The sequence below is a fragment of the Xiphophorus couchianus genome, chromosome 3 (genome assembly GCF_001444195.1).
Source record: "Xiphophorus couchianus chromosome 3, X_couchianus-1.0, whole genome shotgun sequence".
NCBI lineage: Eukaryota > Metazoa > Chordata > Actinopteri > Cyprinodontiformes > Poeciliidae > Xiphophorus > Xiphophorus couchianus.
Window position 1 is genome coordinate 18201197 of NC_040230.1, and position 21070 is coordinate 18222266.

The 21070-nt window shown below is 35.2% G+C and overlaps 1 protein-coding gene across 5 annotated transcripts; it reads left to right on the forward strand.

Annotated features, from left to right (window-relative positions):
- Nucleotides 1-1338: 1338 nt before the first annotated feature.
- Nucleotides 1339-19249, forward strand: c4b (complement C4B (Chido/Rodgers blood group)). Of its 5 annotated transcripts, XM_028010964.1 has the most exons (41): nt 1339-1489; nt 1804-1987; nt 2074-2251; nt 2340-2410; nt 2499-2587; nt 2667-2749; nt 2889-2976; nt 3733-3841; nt 3918-4050; nt 4982-5094; nt 5220-5369; nt 5451-5621; nt 5737-5928; nt 6200-6343; nt 6441-6564; nt 8827-8898; nt 8993-9208; nt 9298-9412; nt 9637-9707; nt 9799-9938; nt 10039-10254; nt 10358-10409; nt 10493-10582; nt 10665-10871; nt 11483-11558; nt 13270-13462; nt 13553-13648; nt 13979-14141; nt 14490-14674; nt 14799-14957; nt 15035-15094; nt 15174-15264; nt 15340-15511; nt 16356-16446; nt 17245-17319; nt 17395-17497; nt 17571-17660; nt 18125-18229; nt 18471-18554; nt 18658-18790; nt 18864-19249. In XM_028010964.1, exons 1-41 carry the CDS (start codon nt 1380-1382, stop codon nt 19003-19005), a joined length of 5136 nt encoding a protein of 1711 aa, XP_027866765.1. In that variant the 5' UTR covers nt 1339-1379; the 3' UTR covers nt 19006-19249. The 5 variants fall into 5 exon arrangements, 4 of the variants coding, with proteins under 4 accessions (XP_027866765.1, XP_027866773.1, XP_027866780.1 ...); XR_003594675.1 differs by lacking the exons at nt 15340-15511; nt 17571-17660; nt 18125-18229; ... (1 more) ...; nt 18658-18790; nt 18864-19249 and having other exon boundaries at nt 17395-17437; XM_028010972.1 differs by lacking the exons at nt 16356-16446; nt 17571-17660; nt 18125-18229; ... (1 more) ...; nt 18658-18790; nt 18864-19249 and having other exon boundaries at nt 17395-17437.
- Nucleotides 19250-21070: the final 1821 nt, after the last annotated feature.

The window sequence follows — 21070 nt, forward strand, 5'->3', positions numbered from 1 at the left end:
TCGTTATTCTGATGTCGCAGATTCGGGTGTGGCTTCACATTAGGGATGGGACATTTGTAGCCCCTGTGTGAGGTACTGCTCTGCATAGTGGATGTTCTAACTCCAGCCTCTGCCCACTCATTTTGAACCTATCACAAATTCTTATATTATCTATAATAATAGTATAAACCCATACGTCCACTGTTGTAACATGCTTGTGTGACAACAAACGTGACACATTAGTATGTCTCAGGCTTGTTGCTAGCACTGACATTTTTCAATGAATATACTGTGTTGTTTGACACCAGTAACTCTGCCATAATTGTACTGCTCCATTGTCCTGTGAATCTACAACTGAAGGGGGTTGAGGAGTCATGTGGTACAGGTCAGTCATATGGGCCACTTTTACAATGGGAACAGACAAAATAGAGTATTGAACTGCACAGACCCATGCCTCACCGTTCAGTAGAAAGGAGACAATGTTCTCCCCATGCATTCATGAGTCCTTTTTGGATACTCTGGCATCCTCCAACTGTCTTAACACATCAATTGCTTGTTCTCAATTGTCCTGGGGGAGAGAGTCTGTGTGTACGTGGTTGATTATCCTGTACATCTTTGTGTTGCTTTTTAATGGACTGGTGAGGAATTCAGGGTGTTCCCTACCTTATGCCAAATGGCTGCTGGAGACAGGCACCAGACCCATCAGTAGCCCTACAATGATAAGCAGATGTAAACTATAAAAGAATGTTTGAAGAGTGCAGAGACAAGACTGCAATAACAGCAAATAGCAAAAAACTTCAATAGTGTGAATGATTTGCTTTGATAAGAATTCACATTTTATTAGTTATAGTAAAATATATAACTGCTAAAGTTATTAGCTGTATCTAGATATTTCAGATAAACTTCTTCTGAAGTCCTGTTAAGACAACACGTTTTTTTTTTACTCATGCACGAATAAATAGCACTTGATTTCTTGTAAGTCACATGATTTGAGGGAAATTTGGTTCACTTGCAATGACCAGTAAGAGGAGGGTTACACATTGTGAAACCTAAGTAAATACTTTTCCCACTGTGAGCCAAAGAGTGATATAACCCATCTTCAAAGCCAGAGTATCCCTTATCTTTTGCAACATGTGATACAGAATGTTTTTGTTTCTCTTTAAATGCAAAAACCAAAGTGTGGTATAGGCAACTTTCAATTTACCTTCTCATTCATATACTATTTTAAAAAAAAAATTATTTTCTGCCCATTAGTATGTTCAAAAATAGACAGCTATCTGAGTGGTATGTTTCTTCAGAAGACATTTCAAAGTTTTCCCAGCAGAGAAGAAAAACTTGAGGTCAATGTGAGAGCCAGTGATTGAGAAATAAAGGGGTGGGAGACCTATAAAACCGCAGCTATGCCAAAGCCTGTGTCAGAGCAGGAAGACCAACAGAGCTGCAAAATGAAGTGGTCTCTGGTTTCAGTGCTTCTCTTGATCTCAATACTGAAGGACACAATGGGCGAGAGGTAAATGAAATTATAATTATTTATTTTTATGCAATATCTAAGAGTTGTTAGATATTACATATCTAAAACTATTGCATATCTCGAGGCAGATATTGCAACTATTAGATAATAGTGAACAATAATATCAAATTATTGTTCACAATTGATCTGAACAATAATTCCATAATAGCCATTCCATATAACGTTTTCGTCCGTGAAATATTGTCTAAATACTATTATTTTTAAAATGCTAAATATGTTGCACTACAATTGTTTATCAGCATCCATTAAATAAAGGATACAACAAAATCTAAATGTCATCAATTTGTGCACAGATTCTTCATCTCAGCCCCCAGTGTCTTTCATGTGGGTGCCAAAGAGAAAGTACTTGTCCAGATGGGAGGTCGATACCTCAACAAACTTGTTAGTGTATATTTGGAAGACCAAGGGATACTTATGTCTGAAAAGAATGAGACAAGATGCAGTTCAGAGAATGACATCAAAATTGTTGAGCTCATGGTATGAACAGTTATTTACATTAAAAAAATGTATTCTATAAGAAAATAATTTTATTTACCAAGTTTGTTTTCTTTGCATGTTTATAGATAGACAGAAACAAATGGTCACAAAGCAGGAAACGATCTTCAGAAAAACCATACCTTGAGCTTGTGGCAGAGGTCTTCGATGACCGTATAAGGAAAATAACAAAGGTTCTGGTTTCAGACCACAGTGGATATATCTTTATACAAACTGATCAGCCAATGTACAAACCAACACAGAAAGGTAAAAAAAAAAAAAAACTTTGAAAAAACATTAACAACATAGTAGAGTCAACAAGTTCGGCATTTCTTATTTTCTCTTTTATTTTCAGTGAACTACAGGATTTTCACTCTTAATCACATGTTTAGACCACATCCAGGAACTGTCTGCATATCAGTGTTTGTGAGTAGATGTGTTTGACCCTCAAAACTCAAAGCAAATCTTACAAAAAGATTTTATACTAAAAAATTATGTATTTTGCTTGAAACAGAATGCTGCCGGAAACAAAATAATGAAGACCTGGAGGAAAACAGATGGAGGGATTTTCAAAGGCAATTTCCCAATACCCAGTGTCTCTAAGTATGTTTAAAGAGATTTACAATAAACTGTGAAACATGCATTAATATTACCTGACGTAATTAGAAGATTCTTTCTGTAGATCGGGCACTTTCAAGATCACAGCACACTATGAGGATGATGAAGCAAAGGCTGCTGTACGCGAGTTCAAAGTTCAAAAGTTTGGTAAGACAAATCTTATGAAGAAATGTATCTCAGAGTAATTCACAAACATATTTATGTTATACGGTATTAAAAAAATACAACATAATGTAAAACAATAAAAAACCTTTTGAAAAGTCACATTGTTTCATCCATTTTACAGTTTTACCGAGCTTTGAAGTGAGCATTGAAACAGAACAACGTTACATTTTGCTGAATGATCAACAGTTTGATTTCACCATTTCAGCAATGTAAGTGTCAATTATTTTAAATTTGCTCTTGTAGAAAGTTATCTTTTGAAATTAAATATTCTTTATCAATAATATTATTACCACCACACTCAGGATCTGACCTTTCACCCACACTTCACCCCTCTGACAAAGCATTTTCTAAAGTTCTTCAACAAAACTTGATTGAGCACAACTTTTTATTTTTTTTTATCCCACTGATTATTTTCCTGAGATCTCTCGCATGTATAATGTTTCTTTGACTCTGCAGGGTTATGATCAGAAACTGTAAGAATGAACGTAAATACAAATCACAGTGACACTTAAGAAGCATTTTATTCTAGTCTAGTCAGAAACTCTTGAAATAAGCTATCAGCACATCATAAAAGAAAAATTAAAAAAGAAAGAATTATTTTGTTTAATTGAATGCATGTGAACCTGCTTCTCATTTGTGAAGTACTGTGTGAAACATTGAATTAGAAGAGGCTGTGTTCAGTCATTGAGTTATTTTATCAATAAATGTAGTTTGAAATGGAATTATTTTATACATCTTAGCTGTACAGTCTTCTCCTTTGAGAGGAGGAGTCACAGATGGGGTGACAGACCGACTGACTGTTGCTATTCGATGTGCCTGCTATCTATGTCATCCAACAGCAAATCTAATTGACAAGTGAAAACATGAACGTTTTGGCCTAACCATATCCTAGGCATTTAAAACATGTCTTTGGCATTAATGATGCATTTTGTATTTGTGTAGACTCTCTGTGCTCTGTTTTCTAGGTATTCGTATGGTGAAAGAGTCAAAGGTGCTTACCACTGCCAGTTTGGATTCATAACAAAAGGTGAAAAAGCCCCTCATATCATCAGTGGCCTGGAACTGACTGGTTCGGTGAGGAAAAAACTTTCCATTTACAGTTTGTGCTTTTCGAGATTTGAGGAAATAACAATAAAAATTGTTTTTGCAGGTTATAGATGGAAGAGCAACAGCTACTCTTCAGCTAAAAAACATTGATTGGAAACAGCTGAACCAAACCCTCTCTGACTTGCAGAGCAGTGGATCTCAGCTTTACATGGGAGTATTTGTCACCAACATTCAAAGTAAAAGCACCCTCAGTGTCCTACATTCGACACCTTTTACACTCAGTTCCAAAAGTCTTGTCGATCCTGTTGTCATGTAACTAAAGAATGAGTGTGGTGATTATAATTACCAAATGGAAAAGTGTTTCCTGTGTGTCTAACACTAATATTCATTCAGCTTAACTTGATCAAGCTCATTTATTGGGCTTATTTTAAAGATACTTTATCATCCATTGCTGCAACCGGTGACTCGAATAAATTGGATAAATATTATTTGTGCAATAAAGACAAATAATAGAAAATAAAAATAAGATGTCAGAATAGCTTAGAAAATGGAACAGTGAAACTGAAGGAAAAATATGTTTGTAAAATAACTTAGCAATGTACCTTTTATTAGCACAAATGTGTAAAAAGTACATCTTTCAATTTTACATATCAATTATCAGGTTATATCAATGTTTAAATCTAATCGCAGGTGCACGATAAATGTTAGATTCAACACTGAAAAAGCTTTTTTAAAAAAATAGATGCACTATATAATGTTTTCATAGGTTTTAGGACAGAAAGCAACAACTACAATTATCCAATTCCAATTAAGTTGGGATGTTGTGTAAAACATAAAAACAAGGATACAATGATTTGCAAATCCTTTCAAACCTATATTTAATTTAATACACTACAACAACAATATATTTAATGTTCAAACAGATAAGCATTATGTTTGTGACAGAAGAGCCATCACGAGAACGTGTTGTGCTTTTAATGTAGTTTAGGTTAGATTAAATTATTAGAGTAGCTGGAGGGAGTATTTTCTCTTTATTAAGGCTTTTCATTTTGTTATTAAACTATGAATCTATTTGAGTATTTTTTCTGATACTTGTTGATATATTGAATATCAGTGTGTACATACATGCAGAAAAAGTGACATTACCATGTGAATTTATTTATTTAGATGGTGAAGTACAAGAGGAAAAACTTTACCTTCCCATCTTTCCTCATAAATACAGCATAGACCTGTCTCGAACACGGTCGTATTTTATTCCTCGATATCCAGTTGAAGTGGTGGTAAGTTAGACAGAAACAAAAGTTTAACATTTTAATTACAATACAACATTCAATTCCCCTTGTGATTATTCTATTTTTATCCATTTGTTTCTTTATGGTCATTCTAAACCCCTTTTCTTTTATAGGCGGTTGTTCGAAACCCTGACGGCACCCCTGCGGTTGGTGTGCCAGTAAATATTTCCATAGGATCCGAACAGGCTGCAGGCATCACTAATGAGCATGGGGGAGTGTATTCTGCCTTTAACTTTAATCCTACCTCTTTGGTTAGAGCTGATGTAAGCATTTACAAACTCAGTTGCAAGAACTAACATTTATTCTTGTTATGTTGCTACTCATTAAGCCTCTGTCTCTTACAGGTTTCGGCAGGTGGTCTTCAAAAGAGCAAAATTATTAAACCTGCTTCATCACCAACAGGAAGTTATCTTTACATATCATTTACCAACAAGGTTTACCATGTGGGCGAATCCCTATCTCTAACATTTCGCACACCAACTGTACCAAACAATAGTGGACACATTTATTACATGGTGAGAAAAATTGAAATTAGACTTTGGCAAATAGCATGTGTTAAAAAGAAAAAAAAATTTTTTTCTCAGTGTATGACAATTTTGATAATTTATTATTTAATTGCATGTGTTGCAGGTTTTGAGCCGCGGGATGATAATAACAAAAGGATCGCTTCGCCATGGCACACTCGCTGCAGGCAGTGTGTCGATAACGGCTGATATGGTTCCATTTTTCCGTCTAATTGGTTACTATCATGGCGACAATGGTGACATCATTGCTGACTCTGTGTGGGTCGATGTCAGCGATGAATGTGAGATAAAAGTCACAGTGAGTACACAGAACGGATAAGAGTCCAGAGAGACAGCTAACAAACAGAACATTAATGCAGTTTATGCCATTTCAGGGCATTTGATGATTTCTTTACAATAGACTTACATTATTTGTGAGAACTGTTTGACAGGTAATTGTTGGAAGTTTATAAACTGAAGACTTGAGTTTATGTGAAGTTTATAAGTGTTAAAAATTCATCCCATTAAGTGATTTCATAAGGTTATATGTAAAGTATGATAAAACAAACAATATCTCTACTTTCCCTTAGGTTCAACATAACAGACAGCCCATACCAGGGAAACAAGTTAGCCTGGAAATAAATTTACATGGCCAGACAGCTAAAGTTGCTTTGCTAGCTGTGGATAAGGCATTCTATGGTCTCAAAGCTGATAATAAATTGACAGCCAAACAGGTAATACACAATTCAGACAAGTTTATTTTATTTTTTATTTTTATAATTATTTCAATTCTCAGAAATAGAAATTCAAATACTTACTTTACTCTTGCAGATATTTTCTACCATGGCTTCATATGACCTTGGCTGTACTTATAGTGGAGGTTCTGATTCAGCAGAAGTGCTCATTAATGCTGGCCTTTCTTTTACTTCTGAAGCCAAAACAGCATGGAGGCAAGGTAAGAAAGTAAATAATTCCTATCGAAGCGAGATCTTATATGTTCTTTATTGCAATCTATGCTTGTGGCTTTGAAAAGGCCTTCTATTGAGTTTCAAAACTTGCTCTTTTATCAATCCTTGCTATATATACGTTTTGGAATTTAACTTGAGACATTCAATTTATAAAAACTAAATTGGTTTTTACTGATTGTGTCTCAAACTTCTGTCAAGAGAATCTGGCTTGAGCAGGTTGCACAAATAAATTTGGAAGAACTGTGAAAAATTCATCGTCCAGCATATTGGATTCTAGCTGATTTAGAGACCATAAGATTCTGATGTCAAACAGAATAGTTTTTTCCCTGTATTCTCAATTGAGATTTAGACTTGTCTTTAATTTATTTATTTTAATTTATTTTGTTTAAATATATAATATTGTAATAAAGTATGTTGAACACTGATTTAAAAATTTGTTGCTATTTCGAACTATCCAATACGCAGGTTTTAAACCTCATATACAAAGAAAGGACATGTAGTTCATCTAGGGGGAACTCTGACCTTTTTGTAAAATCTCAATGCTTCCTTTTAGGTTTCAGCCAGACTTATCTTTTAGCCTACTTCATGTTGATAGGCAGGTTCTGTGAAAGTGAGTACTTGATTTGACAGATATGGCAGTAATCAGTGACTAATGTGGTTAGTGAAACTGTTTTAACCTGACGGTTTGCAGTTAATGTGCTTAATAACAGTTTACTCAAGATTTAACGGTTTTATGGATTCATACATAGAGCCATGTTGATTTGAAAAACATTTTCCTTCTAATAAATAACATTTCCACTTAAAAACAACATTTGGGGTTTGATCAGGTTATTTTGTTATTGTCATAAATTGCGGTGTGTTGAGGTGGTGAGGCAGACGCTGTAGACCCAGGTAAGATGAATAAGTGATTTTAATAAGGAAAACACAGTCCAAGCAACAGGCAGCACGGCCGAGCGGAAGCCAGGGCTCGACGCCGGTAGCAACCGTTAAGACTGGACAAATATATATATATATATATATTCCCTGTATTCCCATACAGGGAAAGCAGTTGCTAACCTCATCAAATCATCAAATTCAGGTGGTTCAGTAACTTCCATGGTCACACGTGGATAGGATCCAGCATCCAAACATGCAGACTGTGCAGACTGTATCTGAAAAACATTAATGTAGGAATGGGTCGCTCCTCCTTGGAGCTCAGTTACCACCACCTTGAAACTGTGATTTGTTTTGGCTTTATGAGAAAGATATGCAGCCTTTGTTTGTTATAATGTTTAAGTAACACTAACTCATGACTAAGGTCAGATCTTAGTCGCATTATTATATTGTGATTACTCACAACATAATCAAATTTTCTAGAGTCCACTTAGAACACTGTTTTTCAAAATTTTTCAGACTGATGACCACTTAACCCATTTTACAAACACTCACAGACCACCTATCCTGAGGTCGCCCCGCAATAACACATCTTAATATAAAATTCAACCTGAAATGAAAATATTAGTTTCTTAACTCACATATTGTTGTTTTCTTTGTTCATCCTAATGAGAAGAGTGGTGCTGTTTGGCAAATGTGACTGGCCATGAAAAAGCAATGAACAGGTCTAGTTGGGCATTATTGACATATTCTGAAAGTGTCTAAGCTTTCCAGTGATGTTAAACACATGGAAATACAAAAAGTTATTCTTTGCTACCAAGTGTTATGTGCATTAATAAAACTTTAGAAGCACAATTCAAGAAAAATAGACATAAGTTGCTTTAGCAGAAACAAAAATTCCTTTCCTTTTCTGCACCATTAAAATAATCCACCGATTTCTATAAATTCTATTTATTTATAGTATTTAATTAATTTATTTTAATTATTTTTAATTAAATAAAAGTAGCAATAGCTGTAGTCATAGCCTCTTTGAAAGAAACTTGGCACAGATATTTTGGTCCGCACTCTACTGCGATTGTTATATCAACATTGGACAGAAAGGAACCAGAGTTCATTTTAAATAGACTTACCACCTTGAGTGTGAAAACACCCTAAGGTGGTAAAGGTCTGGTTTGGTACATTCAAATCTTGCACCTCCCATTTGTTTCTGCTTGGGGAAATCAAATAATTATTTTTACTAAATGAAGATGTAACATGAGTTATCAGCTGCTGGTAAGATGATAGCATTTAAGCAAAACCTAATTGAATTGCCTCTGAATGACACTTTTCATTCATACTTTCTAGAGTGATCATATTTTAACAATATTTTTGTTCAGCTTTTAGGTGTGGATCACAAAATGTGAGATCAAGGCGTGCTGTGGACCTTCATGAAGAAAAGAGGAAATTGGGTAAAATTTCAGGCCAAACCTTTTTGCTTTGATAATATTACAATAAATGTAGTAACAATACTAAATACTAAATATATATTATTTTCTCTCCCAGCTTTAGAGTTTGAAGATGCTGAGCTGCAAATCTGTTGTACACACGCATTTTCTCACATTCCAATGAATGAACATACATGTCAAACCAGATCACGCAGGGTCCTTCTAGTGAAAAATAATCAGACCTGTGCAGATGCTTTCTTAAAGTGCTGCCTTGCAGCTGAGAAGCTGAGGAAGAAAAAGATGCGAGAGGATGTTCAGATTGGACTTGGAAGGAGTAAGATGGCACCCTGTTTTGAATTAAAGGAATTCCCAAATATAATTTAGAAGCTTGATGCAAATAACGTACCTTTTTCTTACCTCTAGCTGCAACAACAGAGGACATTGAAGAGTTCTTTTTGGATACTGCTAGTCAGTATATTAGACATTATTTTCCCCCAAGCTTTGAATTCAAAGAGTTTTCGGTAACTGGAAAAAAAAGGTAAGACGACATAATACTGGATAATAGTTTTTTACATCCACTGTTGCAATCTACGGCATCTAATAATGCCAAAATGATAAGTTTGGTTCACTTTGTCCAGTACAAACTGAGTAGATTTCTTTATATCAGTGGTATTATATACCTTTCATAAACATTTTTAAAACATTTTTAAAAACCACTGTTACAAATGTGTTTTAAAGTATATGTTACTGAAAATGTTTTAGTCACTTTTTGGCGCTCCCCGACTCTATCACCACATGGGAAATTCAGGTAGTCACTTTATCTTCAGAAACAGGTAAGAGAGCAGAATGTGAAAAGAAGACTTTCCTTCAGAATAACTTAAATATTTGCTAAATAAACTCCTATCCTTGCTTTCTTCGTTTCAGGCCTGTGTGTTGTCAAGCCACATGAGATCAGGGCTTTTAAAGAGTCATTTGTGTCTCTGAGGCTGCCCTACTCAGTGAAAAGGTTTGAACAACTGTCTATTTCACCTGTTATCTACAACTATGGTGAAAACGATTTACGGGTAAATAAGCTATGTAGAATAATTGTTTCAGAAAACTGTTTACTCAAAATATCTAGAAGGAAAATGACATGGCCATACTTTTACACATGCATTTGTACAGGTGGCAGTACATATGGAACAAACTGAAGGATTCTGCTCCCCTGCTTCCGCCACCACCACCTCCTTCACTGAAATCACTGTTAAGAACCACTCTTCTCAGTTTGTTTCCTTTTCAGTTGTCCCCATGGTAACTGGTTCTCTACCAATTAAAATACGTCTATATGATATTGAAAGGGAGAGGGGAATAGATGCATTGGAGAAAAACTTAAACGTAAAGGTAAGAGGTTAAGAGTTCTGCTAAATAATGATTTCCGGTATCAAAGAACACAGTACAATGATATAAACTTAGAAATCGGTTTCTCTGGTTAATTTTGTTGCAGACTGAGGGATTAGTGCACAGAGAGGAAAAAACAGAGGTATTTTATTTAGATGGTGAGTTTGGGTTATTTCTTAGTGATTTTTGCTTGGTTGTTGTAAAAGTTTTCATTTTTAAGTACACCTCTTTGTCGCAACAGGGCGGAGTTCGCGAACTATATATGTTGATGGAACTTTGCCAGACAACACAGTCCCCGACGCCAACTCCAATATATTCATTTCAATGGAAGGTGGGTTGCTGTTTAGCTCAGGCATACAACTCAACTCGGAAATGACATGACATACTAAATCTTTCACCACTCTCATTAACAGGGAATGGATTTGGGGAATCACATGTTAAGAATCTCCTTTCTCCAGAAATAGTTTCAAGGCTCATCGTACTACCTACAGGGTGCTTAGAACAGACAATGGTGAGACTAGCACCAACAACTTTAGCCATCCGCTACCTTGACTTGAGTGACCAGTGGTTTGACCTAAAGGCTCGCACCCGAGATGATGCCTTTGATAAAATTGAACATGGTAGGAAAACACCACACAGCTATTTACCTAGTATCACTGTTTGTGATGAACCTGCAGAAATCAATATACGAATTAACTTATTTTCTTCATTATATTAGCATTACATTAGCATAGCATAGCTATACATTAGCAACCTCCTAATGTATAGGGATAAGGAGATCTGCTGCACTTAAATAGTCTTTTGAAGAGTGGCTAAAGCAATACCTTGGGGTTATTTTAATTTTTTATTTCAGGAAAACATGAGTCATGGATCAAATGTTAAATGACCATAGACAATCTAACTTTTAGCTGGTTAGATCTAATGAAAATAATACTTTACTTTCCTTTGTTTCATAGTAATTGTTAGACTGCCATTTTGGGTGGCATCAGTGATTTAAATATATATAAAAAAATCTTAACATGATTGCCCCCTCCGTATAAATGTATCTAGGTTAAAGGTTGGTCAAGACACCAAAAATTGTGATTAAAAAAAAAATTCTGGAGTGGAATCATAGTTTATTTATTTATTTTTTAAATTCCCCGTCTTTATGAGGGTTGTCAGTAAAGATGATAGGTTAAATGGCATTGCTTTTCTTACTTATGTGGTACTTAAATGGTTCAATCATTTTCAGGCTATATAAAAATTTTAACATACAAGAAACCTGATGGATCCTATGGAGCATGGGGGTCTGTCCCTTCAAGTAACTGGTAAGTAATTATTTTAAATCCTTTCCAAGAGTATGGAAATTATTTATTTTCATGACAAATAATTTCCAAACCGTTTTCACCTAGAGTGTAATATTTATCCTGTGAATTCAACTGAAAAACAGTTTGTAGGGGAAAATTTATGAATTAATGACAGAAAAGTGAAACAAAAATTTGTAAACCATTTATGCACATTCTTTAACTACAGTCCATTAGCCTCGTTCTTCTTGACTTGTTAATACTAACACTCTTTTGCAAATAATCTTCAGATTAGTAAAATTAATCCTTCATACTCTCACACTCAAATGAGATGTATTTTGGAAGAGATCTTTCTTGACCCTTTTTGGTCAGCTTATATCCTGGACTATGCTGAAACTTTGTTTCCACTGAAGAAATGCACCAAAAAGTCAGGCAGCTATGGATGTTTTCTTAAATTTGATAAATGGCATAAAAATGTTTGATTAGCTGCACAGTAGTAGCACTATTGCCTTGCAGCAAGAAGGTCCTGGGTTCGATTCCCAGTCTTTCTGCCTGGAGTTTGCTCGTTCTCACTGTGGATGTGTTGGTTCTCTCTGAGTACTCTGGCTTCCTCCCAGTCCAAAAACATAACTGTTACATTGATTGGTCTGTCTAAATTCTCCTGTGAGTGTGGGTGTGATTGTTTGTCCTGTTTGTCTCTGTGTTGCCCTGCAATACCTGTCCAGGGTATTTTTACAATGCATTTATAGATACTTGTGTTCACACACTTGGTTTCATATATTGTGCCATTAGTGCAGAATAGTCTACTCCAGATTTAAAAAGCATAGGTATTGTTGTAGTTTTGAAACTAGAACATTTCTTATGTTGTCCAAAAAAAGACACTATTATATATCTTGACTGATGGCACCCCCAACATATCTGCCTTTTAGTTATTTTTACAGGGTAAATGTGATATGTTTGAGGTTATTTATCAGCGTATCAGTTTGGGGGTCTTTTGGTCTTTAAAATCTAGAATTTTACCAAAAGTCTGTAAACGTTTTGATAGAATTAAAATTATAATCTATATAAATACTAATCAGTATGTTGAAGGAGGCCCTGCTGAAGGATGCAGAGACAGCCGGCGCCAGCTTGTTCTAATCAGACGGCTGCTCAGCAGAAGGACATCCTATTCTTTATGTTTGTAATAAGATAGTAGATAGCGTAATGGTGCTGATTAGCCTTATACAGTCATACTGTTTGAGGTAAATGTTCTAGTTTATCTTATGAAACCGTGAAGCACGTTGCAGCTTCATATGTTTTGTTTCCTCCCTTAGAGCTGAAACGTGCATGTAACTAGAAAATAAATGAAATAAAAAGAGAGGGTGCAGCAAGACGCATTTTCAGAGCGGGTAGAGATTGTAACTGAAACACATCTCTGTCCATTCTCGCTAGTAAAAAGAATCTTACCTTCTCTTGTCTTTCCTGTGTCTTGTATTTCAATGTTCTAGGTGATTTAAACCTGACATTTACTTGGTCCTTCAAGCTGGATACCAACATACTGGAGGATTCCAGCAGGTGTGGTGGACCCCAGTAAGACTGTGCATGGCGGACTTCTTAGTGGGAGTCTATCAGATCCTTTTCCAGGGCTGGTGCTCAACCTGCCTGCTGGGATCTGAAAGTTGACGGTACTCCTTGGGGAAAGACAACAAGACAACAAAACCAATTCTTACTCATTTTTGTGTCTCATTTTCCTAAGGGTGACTGCTCTTGTTGTAAAAGTTCTATCACTGGTGGCAGAGCGTCAAACAGATGGTCAAGGAGCGCGGGGTCGTCTGCTCAAAGTCGTACCAGAAGAAGAAATTCACCACCCTGTCAGATACTTGATGTCAGTACAGCAGAGTGATGGCTCATTCAGAGACCCAGAACCTGTGTTACACAGACATGTCCTGGTAAGACACATTGGATTGTGTACAAATTTGACAAAACTGCAATTAGATAAAAACTAGTTCTTATGAAAGGTATCCCTTTTCTCTATACAGAAAGGGAAAGACCATGATGCCGCCATGACTGCTTTCATCACTCTTGCATTGATCCGGTCCCTTCCATTTCATACGTCTGAAAATCGAAATAAAGTGGTGAGATTTTCAAAGTTAGATTTTTTCGTTCTTCAGAATCAAATTAAAAATATAACATACTATAAAGCTGGTCTTTTTACCTACAACATGTCCGTCTATTTTGCTTGACTGTATCTTTGTTGATTTTTACCAAATGTATTTTGTCTATTGTTTTCAATATTTTAATGAATCCTTGTCAGTAGCACTTTTACTAACACTTGATAAAACACATATATATATATATATATATATATATATATATATATATATATATATACACATATATATATGTTTTCTTGTTTTGTTTTGTTTTTTTATTTTAAAAAAGTAAAACGTTTTACTTTTTAACAGGAGGCAACCATAAGAAAGGCAACGATGTATCTCACGTCACAACTTGAAGAGCTGAGCCATACCTATGCAGTGGCTATAACAGCGTATTGCCTATCAGTTGACCAGCCAAAGAAGAACAATCAACTACGTGCATGGGAGAAACTTCAATCAATGGTTAAAACAGGCATGTGTAATCAAACTGATACTGAGCACAGGATATATCAAATTCATTTTTTGATATAACATGCTTTGTGCACTTTTAGATATTAACAACATTTGAGTTTGAAAAAGATATGAAAATTATTCTTTTTTTCTGACACTGAATCAGACTAAACCTTTCTTGAACAAAGTAACTAAGAATTTCCAAATGTCTTGTTTTTGCCATAAATCAATATATGACAATAATACTACCATGCCCCCCGCCCTCCCAAACAATGGATTTTTGACTACTTCAAACTGGTATTCAGAGTACTTTTGATATGCATCCAAAATGTAACTTTTTATTGTTGTTTTATTCCTTTCATTAAAAAAGACAAGAATGGTTGCTATATGTGGACAAATAGCATCGGTCCAGAAATGCAGAAGGCCGTCACAATTGAGACAACAGCATACGCTCTTCTAGCTGCAGTGAAAAATAACAACACTCATTGGGCAAACCTAACAGCCTGCTGGTTAGTCCGCCATGAAAACTATTTGGGGGGCTACCGGTCAACTCAGGTAACAGTCCTCTTTTCTTTGTGAATGTCTGTAGTTTTTCATATTTTTGTTGTCATATGTTATATAATAATCAGAAAAAGTAGGACAAGTTAAAGATAACTTAACAGGTTTTCTCTCTGGCCAGGACACCATCGTGGCGCTGGAGGCCTTGTCAGAATATGAACTTTCAAAGACTACTGGTTCTATCATAGATGTAACAGCAGAGTTCACAACCTCAGAAAAAAATGACATTATTGAGTTACAACTGACAAACGTAAAAGAAAAAGTGGAAACAGAGCTGCAGGTAATTTCTTCACACATTAATGGGAAAGGAACACATCTTTCTCGAGTAATTTTTGTTCTTTTTATCTTTCCTTTTAGAAACTTGGTGGGAAAAACATTACAGTCGTGTTGAGGGGACAAGGAAATATCAAGCTGAAAGTGAGCGGCTTTCATTTCTCCTTTCTGTATTTCATGACTGACATCTACACTTTACAGTAAATCTTGTACTCTTTTGCAGACTGTAAAGGCTTACCATCTCTTGGACCCAGAGGACGATTGTTCCAAACTTAATATCAGTGTCAAAGTGGAGGGAAAAGTGAAATACACTGGTAAGCCTTTTAACAATACCAATAAAAACAGACATCATTAACACTTCATGCTTACCAACATCTCCACATTTGCAGCAAATATCATAGAAAATTATGACTACTACGACGATTATGATGCTTCTGAGGGAAAGCAGATCAGAGAAGCACCATCAGCGATTGAGCGTTTTGATGCTCTCACACGAAGCAGAAGAGATCTTGAAAATGATGTAAATTCAGACAGCATTGTTACTTACACTGTCTGTGTCAGGTCAGTTGATAATCCACTATAGACACAGTACTGTGAAAAGTATTTGACATATTTTGGGATTCTGTTTTCTTGTCACACATAAATGTTCCAGATGAAGCAATTTCAGAAAAATGATAACCCTAGTAAATACAGTTTTCAAATGATGACTTCATTTATAAGCGAAAAAGCTATTCAAGACAGCTTCAACTTCAAAGTAATTGGCTTCTAAACCTTTGAAGGCCACAACAACAATTAAACCTTTGAATCAATTACCAAAGAAATTTGTCCAAACCTTTTGTTCTAATTATTTTAGACGACATTGGAGGGTTTCAAACAAAATAGGTTGTTTAGGATACAAAGCATAAAAATCAGATGCAAATCTAGACTTTCACTATGCCTCTTGATCCAAAAGATAATTTCACAAAAGCCTTGACAGACTGTTGTAGGTCAGCAGCTGTTTTCACCTTGGTTATAATTTTTTCCTGGCATAGTACATGATATTCTTTTGTTAATGTAATAACCCCCAAAGTTCATTTTTTTCAGTGTGTCTCTCCATGGTTGTTTGCAGTCATATAAACTTGCAGTCTAAGTTTATATGGACAGCTTTTGTAAAAAACTAAATATTCATTTGGAAACATTAAATATTCATATGTAGTTTCTCTGGTTGTCTTGAATGATAGTAAAATTTGTTTGATTATGACATTTAACTGTGACAGTAAAATAAAAAAAACGTACATATTCTGCTTGGGGCCAAATGTGTTTCCTCAGAACAATTTCCCTCTTAAAATACAGAACTTTGCAACAGCAAAAGAAGAAAAGGTAAACACACATAATTTGACTTTTTTTATTGTTTTTCCTCTCATAGTTATAACCCAAATAGCCCTCTAACTGGAATGGGCATTGCAGACATCACATTACTTAGTGGATTTGAGGTGAAAGTTGAAGATCTGGAAAGGGTTTGTTGTTCTATTTCCTCTTCAAGGATCATTTTAAATGACTCTGCCAGGCATGTCTTAATAATTGTTTCCAGAAATGTTGCTCTGGTGTTTCTTCAAGGGATATAAACTTCTTAATGTAAATGTAAAATGCTGAACAATACACACATGTAGGATGATATGTGTTTTGAAAAACAATAAGAATAAAACTATCTAAGAATTCTTTACTAACTTTCAGTATATTTTATTTATTAGGAGGCTTTAGAGACCAGTGCCTTGGTTAATCTGCAATTAAAGTTCCCCCCATTTTTCTATAATTACAAACTCAATCACAAGACATAACATTAACACTTTATTTGAAGGGCTGTGCATAAGACTGACATTACACTGTCATAAATAATGACAGTTTTAATGCAAAGGTAGCACTTTTAATGGACTTTTAATGTAACTTTTAAAGCAACATTAAAAGTGTTGTTATTTACAGAATGACACTTCATGACAACAGTTAAAAACATTCACAATTACTCCTTCATGTTCATAACAGGTGTTGTATCATATTTATGACGGTGTCATGTCAGTCTTATGCACACCCCTTCAAATAAAGTGTTACTGATATTACACAGAAATATCAGATTGTGTGTTCAGTGTAATAAAGTTCAGATCAGTTAGTGTCTCATAGAAATCTACTATTCTATCATCTATTGATCTCATGTGTTTAAATTCTTATTTAATTTAGACCAAAACATTTTATTTAGTAGTTACCCCTAATAAATGTTTTGTCTAATTTCTGAGAGTTGATTTTTTTTGTTTACATCTCAGCTTAAAGAGCTCCCAGAGCAATACATCAGTCATTATGAGCTGTCATCTGGAAGATTGTTGATGTACTTCAATAAGGTATGGTTAAAATCAAATTAAAATTAGGATATTCTGGATGTCCAGTAATAACATGGGTTTTCTCTTTGTCTCCAGCTGTTTGAAAACAGGGAATGTGTGAGTTTTACTGCTAATCAGATGGTGCCAATGGGCCTTTTACAGCCTGCCCCAGCTGTCTTCTATGATTACTATGAACCTGGTAGTATATTCCTTTCTATTTTACATAACGTCTTAATGTCATCTATGTTGAATTTATTATTTTTTCTTTGCAGATGTAAAGTGCACCGTGTTCTACTCGCCCTCACGAAGAAGCAAGTTGGTCTCCACCTTGTGCTCAGAGGATGTTTGTCAGTGTGCAGAAAGTAGGCACTCCCTTCAAAAATATGTACACATTCAGTATCTAACCGTATTCATTCTGATTTACCTTTTACATGTTTTACAAACACAACCATTATTTAATTTAATTTACACATAATTCAATGTAACTCAATAATTCAATTCAATGTGTATTGAATTATGTGTATGTGTATTGTACAATTGTACGCAGTACCGCACAATTCTGATATAGAAGGAAAATTTGAAACACTTTAGACTGACCAAACATAAAAACAGAAAAATGATGCCTACATTTCTATTCAGGCCAAAGTCAGCATAAACTTTTTTTTTTTTTCAATTTTGCCAGACAGTTTCCACTCAGTAGGACTGAAAGGAGAGCATCTGTAAACAGTATACCTTAGAATTTGAGAAGAAGTCATTTGAACCCATGTTACTTCTGTTAAGCATGTCTCATTTATAGATTCCAAATGTCATTTTGTGCTTTCTTTAGGACCCTGTCATAAAGTACAAGAGACCTTCAAATCTAGCCGAGTCAAAAATATAAAAAAGAATACTCGATTTGAATATGCATGCTTCTCCCCCCGAGTGGATTATGGTAAGTAGTCTCTACAAAAATGTACTATTCTACAAAAATATTGTTGGTAATTAACTCTGAGGATTTGCTGCATTTTTATAATTTTTATATCTATTGAGAGACACAATCCAATAAATAATAAAACAAAGTCTAATATTTAATAATGTGCTACTTCAAATAAATCTGTGATAGGTATGTTTCATTAAAAATCTATTATCCATAACAGACTATTCAGATTTGTATTTGTGTGTCTGTATACCAGCTTACATTTTAGAAGTCCAGGATATTTCTGTTAAGAGCAACTTTGAGCTGTACAACACTAAAGTCGTCGACATCCTCAAATTTCGTAAGTGACCAACCAAAGCAATCAAAGGAGGTTGAAATACAGGTTTTTAAATTTTTGGGGGCTTTTTTATGGTTAGAAAGATTTTTTTTTTTTTGTCTACCAGATGGAGACCTGCTTGTGACAATCAACAGTGTTCGGGTGTTTGCCAAAAGGCTTCAGTGCAAGGGGCAGTTAGAATTAGGAAGACAGTATCTGATTATGGGTAAAGATGGCTCCACTAAAGACTTAACTGGAAAGTAAGTAATATAAGTCTTATTAACGAAAATACAGTTTTAAATACACTGACACTGTCTTTTTCTGTCTTTGTAGCATGCAGTATCTGTTGGAATCAAACACCTGGGTGGAAAAGAAACCACTCGATGCCGACTGTAGAAAATCTGCAAACATTCGTACTTGTAATGAGTTCAATCAATTTATTGATGAATACAAAACCGATGGCTGCAGACAGTAAATGTGACTCATGAATCTATTAACTTTTAGTACAATTTACACATTACAACTGATGGATAAGTTACCTTTTGTTGCATAAAAAATATATCAGACTTAAAAAGACTTACACACAAACTTAAAGAAAGTAATAATCACTCTAAAGTAAATGACTTGTTAGAGCACCACTTTACTTTTTCTAGTTAATGCAATGTGTTGTTATATGATATGTAGCTGAAATAAACAGAACTTCTTGTCCACAAAAAATACTTTGTGTTTGTCATTGCTTATAGATGCCAAAATTTACTAAGACTTTAAATTATTCAACCCCTGCCGCAGTTTCAAGAGAACTGTCCAAAATGTTTTAAAGAAGACAGAAAAGGTCCTGGTCAAGTTCACAAGTTTAAAGTCAAAAGGACAGAATCTATGTTGGCTGAAATTGAGAGCAAGAGGGAGTAATCAAAAGCTGTCACCAGATTAAAGAGCCAGGTGGACAAAAACCTACACTGGTTTTCAAAAGAACTTGGTGATGCTAAAGAATGAAGAGTATGCTGAAAAGAGCACCATAAGCACAGTGACACTCCTAGTCATCACACTAATAGTTAGCTTCCTCTGAAGATTCATTGTCTGATTCAAGAGTGGACTCTGGCTAAGCCTCTCCAAACCATTGACATTGATTTCAGTCAGAACAAACCTGTTAGCTTAAGAAATAAAATAAGGTTTTAAGCTTAAATCTGCAATGGTTTAGAATATTTCTGGGCTCCGAGGTCCTAAAGTGACCAAGATTATGACCTGACCTAAACTCTAGTGAAAATCTCTGCTGCAAATTGAAAAAGGGGATTACAGCATGCAAACCAAAGAATATTGATGATATGGAAGCCTCTGTCAACAAGGATTAGACTAAAGGGGAATTCACATGAGGAGTGATGTGTTAAATCAGGGCATTAATTGGTGTATTTAAACAGATTATGCGTGTTCTGTTCAGAAGTGCTGGCCATAGATCATGGGAAATGATAGGATCATATTTATTACATTTGCAGTAGGTCATAACAATGCTTTGCTACCTTTACTAAATAATGAAGATACTTGGAAAAACAAACTTTGAGACTGCAATGAACCACTCATAATATTAGTTCATGTGATCTTTTTAAATTATTGTCCTTGTTGCTGAATAACGTTGCAATTATACTTAAACTTAAATTTAACATTGAAACCAAAATGTAGATTTGTTTTCCCACCTTTTTCCCAGGAACACGGTTCTGCTGGGTTTATCTTAGCCTTCCTGTGAAATACACTCATTTTTTTATGTTATCTTTTGCTTTTACGGGCAGCCAAGGATCTGAGAGGTTCCTCTGTGCTGAATTTGCCCTCCTCTTCCTGCTTGACATCTGCAACCAGAGGAAAAAGGAGGTGGGAAGGAGTGGTGTTTTGGTTTTTTTTCAGGCCTATTCAGTCACTCTTATTGGAGGGCAGGGTTTGGATCAATCATACCCCTCATAAGGACCAAAATTCCCCTTAAGAGAGAGTTTATGTCTCTTCTCGAATGTGGTCAAGCAGGAGACGTGATGCAGAAGGTTCTCAGTGCAATTACATAATTCAGAACGAACAGGAGCGGGGAGGCTGGAGGTAAGGAGGCTGTGAACAAGCAAAGGCTTATGTGCCTATATTATTCTAATCTCAAGGAGCAGGTCCAATGTAAGCAACACGGGGGGACTGACCATCACTTCAATCATAGCCTGTTCAATGGCCACACTGTTTCAGCTTCCCTATTAGACATTTCATTAAAGTCAGATGAATAAAGGGTAAATAAATATGCAGATTTCTCACATACTTTTGGTTACTGTCAGCAGCCAATACCATGATTTGAGAAAAGGAGCTTTTTTCCAAAGACTTCTTGGAATAACTAATGTATTATCAACAGTGAGAAGAGTACACTTATGTCCCTTGGTTAAAATAGTAATTGAAGACCGAAAAAGCAAATATGATTTTTTTTTTTCTTTTTGGCGGATTTCAACTTTCAATTTGACTGATTTATGAATAGGCTGCAGCAGAGGAAAGCTTTTGAAAGATGCTTTTAGGTTGGCTATGTT

Bases quoted from the DNA above. Each gene is read 5' to 3' on its own strand.
- c4b (XM_028010964.1), top strand. From the start codon at position 1,380: ATGCCAAAGCCTGTGTCAGAGCAGGAAGACCAACAGAGCTGCAAAATG. The intron at 9,939-10,038 runs GTAAATAAGCTA...GCATTTGTACAG, and splicing joins ATGGTGAAAACGATTTACGG to GTGGCAGTACATATGGAACA. The intron at 14,958-15,034 runs GTAATTTCTTCA...CTTTCCTTTTAG, and splicing joins AAGTGGAAACAGAGCTGCAG to AAACTTGGTGGGAAAAACAT.